Source organism: Atta cephalotes (genome assembly GCF_000143395.1).
Source record: "Atta cephalotes unplaced genomic scaffold scaffold00008, whole genome shotgun sequence".
Lineage (NCBI taxonomy): Eukaryota > Metazoa > Arthropoda > Insecta > Hymenoptera > Formicidae > Atta > Atta cephalotes.
In genome coordinates, this window is record NW_012130072.1 from 401967 (window position 1) to 411185 (window position 9219).

The 9219-nt window shown below is 30.2% G+C and overlaps 1 protein-coding gene across 1 annotated transcript in view; it reads right to left on the reverse strand.

Moving 5' to 3' along the window:
* Positions 1-9219, reverse strand: part of LOC105627059 (cGMP-dependent protein kinase, isozyme 2 forms cD4/T1/T3A/T3B) — a 45801-nt gene that overhangs the window by 533 nt on the left and 36049 nt on the right. The window contains exons 4-10 of the mRNA XM_012208338.1: positions 3424-3643; positions 2232-2295; positions 1979-2151; positions 1638-1784; positions 738-1184; positions 275-574; positions 104-166 (exon numbers count right to left, since the gene is read on the reverse strand). Of these exons, the coding sequence (XP_012063728.1) occupies positions 104-166; positions 275-574; positions 738-1184; positions 1638-1784; positions 1979-2151; positions 2232-2295; positions 3424-3643 (1414 nt within the window). The remainder of the gene's footprint in view (positions 1-103; positions 167-274; positions 575-737; positions 1185-1637; positions 1785-1978; positions 2152-2231; positions 2296-3423; positions 3644-9219) is intronic.

The following is a 9219-nucleotide window of genomic DNA, read 5'->3' on the forward strand; positions in this document are numbered from 1 at the left end:
TTGTATTTAAATGCTAAGAGATAAGAATATATATATATATATATATATATATATATATATATATATAAATAAAATATTTATATTATATTATATTTATATTTACTTATGCTTCTGTATTTCACTAATGCCACCTCTTTGATATCCAAGACGTTCTGCTGGATTATCCCTGAAAAAGAACAATACTGTTAGTTAACAACAAATATATGTATTATGTTATAAATTTATCACGAAAAAAGAAAAAAACTCTAATATGTAAAAGTATATCACAATTTACCTGCAAAGCTTTTTGATGAGTGCCATCGCGTTACGCGTAATGGATCTAGGAAATTCTATAGCGTCGATTCCTTTCAAGATAATATTATACGTCTTCATCGGATCAGCACCCGTAAAAGGAGGCGTACCCGTAAGCAACTCAAACATGAGAACGCCAAGAGACCAATAATCAGCGCTTATGTCGTGACCTTTATTTAGAATGACTTCCGGTGCCACATACTCTGGTGTACCACAAAAAGTCCACGTTTTCCTTCCGTTATCTAACCGTTTGGCAAAGCCAAAATCCACAAGTTTAACATATCTAAAAAATAATACGACGAAATATTCTAAATCCATCAAAATCTGTTAAATATTATGGAACATTTTTTTTATAATCCAAAATTAATACATTAATATGTCCATAATTTCTTAAATTTTCTCAAAATAATATATTATTTTATTATTATACAGAATATATTCTCTACCCTTGATTATCCAAAAGTAAGTTTTCCGGTTTAAGATCTCTATAGATGATATTTCTGGAGTGCAGATAATCGAATGCTTCGACAACACATGCAGTATAAAAGCGTGTAGTACTGTCATCAAAATATCCTTTGTCCCTAAGAACAGTCCATAACTCGCCACCCAAACAGGCTTCCATCAGCATATAAAGATATTTTCTATCTTTAAAGGTTTTGAAAAGCTTGACTACAAAATCACAATCCGCTTCACTCATGATCCTCTTTTCTGACATAATGTGCTGTTGCTGTCGTGTCTCGACGATCTGCGCTTTCTTCATTTGCTTTAGAGCAAAGGATCGTGTGCTGTCTCCGGCAATTTGGACTAATTCAACTCTTCCGAAACCACCCACGCCGAGAGTCGCAATAGTCCGAAGGTCTTGTAATCTTACATCTCGAAATTCCTCATTTAATCTAAAAAAAAGATTTCAATATTTGTTAATCGATACAAATTATTTCTTTGTTATGTTAAATGTATATTTGTAAATTGCAAAGAAGCTTTTCTACATTTTCGCTATTTTTTTGTATTCAATTTATTAACAATATTAATAATATAATTTTATGCTAAAAAATTATCGATATTATCAGTAAATTGATATTTGTTTTTGATTTACATAATATATTTTTATTGTTGAACTTACTTGGAATGTACAGTTTATTGTCCCATCCTAATGTTTTAAGCGTGGAACATAATTGACATTTACAAATAATAGTGATTACAGCTATCTCTCTCACATACACACACACACACACACACACACACACACACACACACACACACACACAATTACTAGATAATACTTATATAATACTAATTACTTGTAGTTAACAAAGAATATATATATATATATATATATATATAGATACCTCCTACGTTCCACCAACTCGTCCCTGTATCGCGTTCGGATTTCATCCAAGGATGAGATTAATTGATTAAACGTTTCGCGGTCTATTACCAAACAGTTCACTCCTTCTGGATCATCAGCGATAATATTAGCAGTTCTGAGATCATCTCTATAATGGTGAAGTAAATTAGCATATATTTATATCTTAATCTTATTAAAATGCGAAAATATTACATTTAAAAATATTACAATCTTGAGATAAGATATATTTAAACAAGAAGTAACAAATGACGTGGGATGTTTATGTTTTCACAATAACAAAAATCTTGAATAAAAATTGAAAATAATATTAATTACACTCACCCTTGTAAAGCTTTTTCACCGAAGAAATCGCCTTTTCTTAAGATTCTAATATATTTCTCTTCTGTTGTATCGGGCTGTTTTATTGTCACGCGTACTTGTCCTCTACTGATGATGAAGAATGTGTCACCCCTCGCTCCTTGTCTTATTATATAATCCCCATTGTTGTAAAACGTCTGTAAATATGAAATTAATTATCAATTATATAATTTAAAAGTAACGAAAGATATGTTTTATCAAGAAAGTCAGCTCATACCTCTTCTAAAATATCCGAAATTTTGATTAGAGTTTCCTCGGGCAGATTTTTGAAAATTGGCACGCTGAAACGTAAAATTATGCGTCAATTCTAAATGTATACAACGTAAGATTATTTCTACAAGTTTTTATTAGATATTCATAATAGGTTACTACATAAGGTTATCATTTAATTTTTTTAACTTACAAAAAAACTGTAATTTTCAACTCGCAGACATAACGTAAGAAAATATTTTCTAGATAATGGAATATTTGTACGTAATGTATTATTAGATATACAAAAAAATATATAAATTCACATGAATTTATCTTTTAATAGTGTCTCATTAACATCATTCACGATAGTTTTGCTGTAAATTGAATTATTGAGGAAACATTGGATGATATTCGTATTTTACTATCTGTCGTGTTTTATACACACACATATATATATATATATATATATATATATAAAATTATTACTACTAGTATTCTTCATAATTATGTCAGTTGCATCAATAAATTAACTGCACCACGTTACTGATCATTAAAATAACATCTGCACGAATCGAATTTTGCACGTTTAAATAAAAGAAAAAGATGTTATCTTTTCTTATTAGAAAGAACTTTCATCAAGTACAGTTATAATTGTTCAAATTTAGTATTCGTCGTATTTTAAAAGTTGAAATTGCAGATATAATCTGCAAACGCGGAACTTTATATTTCTAGTGCAATGGCAATAAAAAACGATCCGTTATTTAAAGAATATTTCATAATTCTGAGAACGTAAGATATGCTAAAATATAATGACAAAAATATAATATAATTTTTTGAAAAATATCAATTTTATAACAAGACATAAAGCACTTTGAAGACGATAATGATCAAATAAATAAATCAGGATAAAAAATTTATTTATTTAAAAGAAACTAAAATCGGAGAGACTGTAGAATTTTACACTGTTATTGTTATTAGAATAAAAAGCGAATTGTTATTCAAGAAATGTAGGTTACAAACAAACAATTTTAAAAAGATAAAAAAATATCAATTTTTAGAAAATTAAACAATTTTATCGCAGAATTTTGTTTAAAACATTTATATTTAAAGACAACAATGATTAGCTCAAAATTTGTCATGATAAAAAAAATATTCAAGGATATATCTGACAGCATTAGATTAAAGTCTAGAAAAATTTAGATATCATACTGATTTACCTCTTTAAGAAGTCCGTGTATTCAGCCTGTCTCGAGAGGCCGGTCCTCATCATAATGGTTTGGAAGCATTGCCGGTCGATGGCCCATAATTGGCAATCAGTCGCAGCAGTGATCGTTGCTGTCCTCTTGCAATTGTAAAGAATCGCGAGTTCACCCAATACTTTACCATGTTGTAAAGTGCTGAGATATTTGCCATCCCTCGACACCTCGACCTTACCCTCTGAAAAAGAATTTCAATTAGAGATCAAAGATATAATCTCTTGCTATACGATGACTGTGAGATTATTATGAGACTATTGATGAATTTGAAATTGAATTTAAATAGTTTGCTGAATGATTAATTTCGAGATCGGAATTTAATCGTCAATATTAATATTACATTTGTCATCTTAATGATGTATTGTTTTATATTTACCATATTTGTTCATATCAAAATGCTACTTAATTAGTTTAATTATTTCGATTTCGATTTCACATTTACGAACAAAATTAAATAATTGTTATCGAAATTGCTAAATTTTTCTTTTTCGGCTTATAATTACAAGAGAAGATTAAAATTATGCAATTATAAATATATGTTATTCAATAAACAAAATTCTGAATTGAAAAGTTGACTGTTTATCTTTCTCTAAAACCGGTATTAAAATTAATTAATATCTTAAAAGTTGACCAATCGTCCAGTGACCATCGACGTATTTAATAACTAGAAATGTAAAACAGTAGCTCTTGTCAAGATATATTTGTGGATTGCACAAATATTCTAACACGTTCGATTTTCTTTGCTTTATGGAACGTATGAAAGTTATGGAACACGTTCTGAATATTAATAATCAATTTTTACGTTGCGCAAATCTGGTGACATATTCCTGTTTATTGACATTTCTAAATCAATTAAGCATACGTCGTTTCTTTTTTAATCATGTCAACTCATTCACGTCTTATCGGGAGGACTTGATAACTCTTTAGAAAGATTGCTTCATACAATGTTAAGTCACGACAAGTTCGCAGACTGCTGTGCAATTACATGCTTTGAATATATGACATTCTCTATTATCTTTCTAGTGTACAGTTGATTATACACTTTGGAGTATCTATTATAAATGCATATCTATTGTAAATAATATGGATGAATCTTTGGATTTATATATTATAAACACTTTCCAAAGTGTTATATCTCATTTTCATCTTAAAATTATCGTCTTAATTTTATCAGGAATATGTCACTAAAATTAATGTCGCGAGCTATAAGACATCCTATATATAGGATTTGCAACAATGGTAATAACTTTCAATCACATTTCTTACAATCTTAACATTTCTAACAATCTCATAATTTGTCTGAAATTCTTTATATTATATTCTCTTACTAAGACAAAATATTATGACTATCTGTAATAGAAACAATATTAAACAAAATATCTTTAAGACTATAATACACAACAAACAGGAAAAGCCCTAAACGGTCAGCTATAATTTCATTCAATACTTATAATTATGTAATTCAATGTGAATTTATATACTCATATCCAATCCTGCAAACTGAGCGCCGAATTTAATTTTTAATCTTGAAACGCAATCCTAACAGAACTAGAGTAGTAATCACAATAGTAGAGTAGTAATCAAATAGTTAATCACAAATTAAATTGATAATCTGTAATATAATTGCGCTCACGCGATCTATCATGATTTTATAATGCGATTTTATGTGTCAATACTTTTCTGCGTAAATTGCGAAGGAAATATTACATGATTCTCTTCTGTAGAACTGCATATAAAGGGGTCGAATCAATCAAGAGAGGAGCATCTAAGCATCTAAGCAGATTACGCAAATCAAAGTAGCCTTTCTTTTTTACCGCCATATCATTCGTCGCGACTTAATCGAGTTCGACATTGCGACAGGATAGTCCACGGCCACGTATTGTCCCGCGAGCGTTGCTTTCACTTCCTCGCGCATAACGCCTAGTACGAGTCACACAAGGGACTCCGAACCGGTTCCGTTACCGATCGTGACTCGCGCGAGATGGATCGTATCTTTCGCCATCGAAGTTAACCATCGAGTTAAGCGGCGGCTATTAATAAGCACGCGCGTCGGTATGCTCCCGTCTCGCGGAGAATGCCCCGTACGATGTCCTGTTTGATTCCATGCATCCGTTAGTGGCAATTTCCCTTTGAGACAACGCGTCTCATCGACACAGGCGGTCTTGTAACATACGTACGTTATGAGTCACGAGGTACAGTTGGACCTCCGTATTCTTGACTTATTGAGATCGAGCGATTTCTCTATTCTTGGAGCTCCGCTATTTCCTCACTGCAGCTGTACTGCCAGAAATTGCGCACAGAAAGAACAATTAAAATACTGAAATATGTACTAATCTAGCTGGATACACAAATTTGGAAATAATTTTGTTGGACTATTCAAAATAATTATATAAGAAATTTAAGCATGATGAGGAAATGCTGCAAAAAATTTTGACATTCTAATAATTATATAGCTTGAGCGTCCTACATAATTATTTTGATAGCCCGATAAAATTATTTTCGGATATGTATCTAGCTAAGTTTTTTTGATACTTCAGTAAAATCGTTCTTTCCGCGAATTCTGTTCCTTGCACTTGAAATAAATCAGTTTTCTCATACATAGATCGCATTTAATAATTTATGTGTAGATTGATAAAATGTTTTCTCTTTTTATTATCCTACATTATATCTACGATATTATCCTCTTATATCTCTCTTTATGTATTTTTTTATTTTTATGTATTTCTTTTCTTTAATTTTTATTTTAACATATTATTTATTAATAATAATTCTTATTTTTTGTCCTTATTTTATTTATGTACATACGTTTTTTTATTTTTTGTGTACTTATTTTTATATTATTTTTGTTTTCTTTATCATTATTATTCACTGTATATATTGGGTTGTCCGGAAAGTTCGCCGATTTTGAAGGAAAATTGAAACGCAAAAGATTTAAATTTTTAATTTCATTTATTAAATCTTTTGCGGCACGAACTTTCCGGACGACCCAATATGTCCTTAGAGGGTTTGCTCTAGAATTATATAAATGCTCTATTTACATTGAGAAAAAAATGCTATCGATTCAATTAAAGTATCTATATTGCGGGCTGTCATTAACATACGTGATTAATTCATGTATTGACATAAAGACATAATTATAATTTCAATAACCAAGGCCTTTATGTAAAAATATACATGAATTAATCACTTATATTAATGACAGCTCGTAATATATAAATTAATTGAATCAACAGCATTTTTTTCTCAGTGTAGTTATCTATCTATGTTAGTAAATATACGTGCGATTCTGAACACGTGTCTCACGTTTCCAAAGATAATGGATTATGATTTACGATCGCCGATCAATTATAGTAGTTAATTGTCGATTCACAGATAAAAAAAAAGTCTTCTCAGAAAATTCCAGAAAATCATTGATAAGAAAAATATTTAATCATTCAAAACGTAAAAGAAACTATTAAATGGAAGTAGATCAATATGACACGTTCTTCTTTTTACAGATTTCATTTTTAGTAGACATTCGCGAAGTTGCATGAATTTGCATACGTGATAAAAGCACATATAATAGAAGCTGATATGATCGCTTTTGTATGTAACGACTACGTGCCCTAAATTCAGAACAATAGACTATAAGATGTGCAAATTCGCGCGTTATTTCGACGATGATCGCGAGGATAAACGTCGATTTAATTACAATTAAAATCCACTTTAAACGATTTATAATTTATCTAAAAATTACATACAAAAACGTGTTTATTGATAATTTCGATATTATATCTATTTTTTAAATAGCAATTGCGCATCAATTTAAATAAGACTAATTGTAAAGCGGAGATATTCACAGTCTGTTCTTATTTCAAGATTGTCTTAAGTAACGTCTTAAGATACTGGTTCTGAGATATGATTCTCAATTATGATTCAGTAGTTGGTTTATAACATCTCAAAGCCTTGCTCCACTAATGTAAGATTAACTTTAATCTCGGTTTAACTTACTATTTATCTTTTTTTTAATTCTTAGAATTAGAACCGAGATTAAAATTAATCTTACATTATTACATTAATGGAACCGAGCCTAGTTAAAACTGTACTTATCACGATAGTAAATATAAGAATTGATTATGAACATCTGTTTAAGACTTTCTTCTTTATTAACATAGCATAAAATTATAGTACTTTTCAAATAATAAAATTTATAGTAATTTTATGCTGTAAGTATGAAAATTGTATTACAAAATCACTCGTTTAGAATGCGTAACTATAAACAAGTCTAGAAAACTTGGAAAATGTTGATAATGCTTGCGTGCGCATATTACAAACTTTGGAAAGTGTACATGGTTGCAATGCTAATGAAGAAACAACATTGAGATTTTGACGATGAATCGCGTGTCGCGAAACGATTATAAGATTATAGGTGGAGGATGCAAACAAGCTACATGTAGTTCAACATTCGATTACGAAAATTTTTGTAATTACAAAACATGATATAAAAATTTAATATTTTTGTTATACGTAATTAACTAAATTAAATAACTAGAGAATTTCTCAAATAAGATTTACAAGAGTAAATAGAACAACATTTAAAAATATTATGATAAACACACTCACACAATCAAATCTTTCAAATATTTAATAACTATTTCTTCATAAGATTAGTATTAATAATCTAAAATAAAATAAATAAAAGTTATCCTTCGATACGAGTGTGTTAGATTCAACATTATTGACTCACACTTCCATTCGAGAAAATAAAAAAGTAAACTTGACAAATGGCATCTCCCTCATTAATGCCAGTTATCTTGCGTAAAACTATTGTGCTCTCATGCACACAATTCGCACAATGAAAGCTTTCCGATTTGATTGCTACGAGAATAGAAGCGTCCAAGTTTGAATGCCACTTCGAGAATCGCGGAACCGAATATCGGCAAAGTCATACTCTTTAGTCTCTGCATGACTATTTAATCTTTAAGAATAATGTGCCGATATTCATAGCGTATAGATAATTACATAACTACGCTGTGAAAGTCGAGAGAATTGTTGAATGTCCTTCGCACATCTTTATCACTTTCGCAAGAATAAAACAACCAAGTCCATTGGTCACTTTCTGCGATGCATTTCGAAAAAGAAAAAAAAACTCACGAGCATTCTCTTATATGATGCCCTGCTTATCAAAACGTAGATGTTTCTAATCTATCATTGTTTCACCAAAACAATCGCTTATGCACATCATTTGTTTAACAAATATTCAATGCTGCACCGAGTATATTTTATAAGCCGCGAATTGTCGATCTTAGATGACTACATCGCGATTAATCATTGTAAACTATTCTACATCATCGTATTAATATTTATAACTCATCGATGTCGCAATGTCGGTTATATAATTATAAATTAAGATATTGCGTAAAAATAGCAATAACAAAAGCGTTTGTCTATTGTCATCAAATATTCTTATTAGATTAAATAAATTATGATTTCTTCGGGTTTTTCTTCTAAAATCTATCTATTTCTATATTTCGCGATGTGTTTGAATGCTAATCATGCATATGACGTTTGCAGTCGATACCTCCAACCGAGGAACAAAGAAACTCTATACCTAACAAACTTCGCGGAGGAGAGAAAACGAGAAAGAAAGAAAGAGAGAGAGAGAGAGAGAGAGAGAGAGAGAGAGAGAGAAGAAGAAGAACGAGAAGAATACCTACATACGAAGTACGTAACGTCCGTGACTATAACTTAACTTACTACGTAGTAACAGTTACGTTT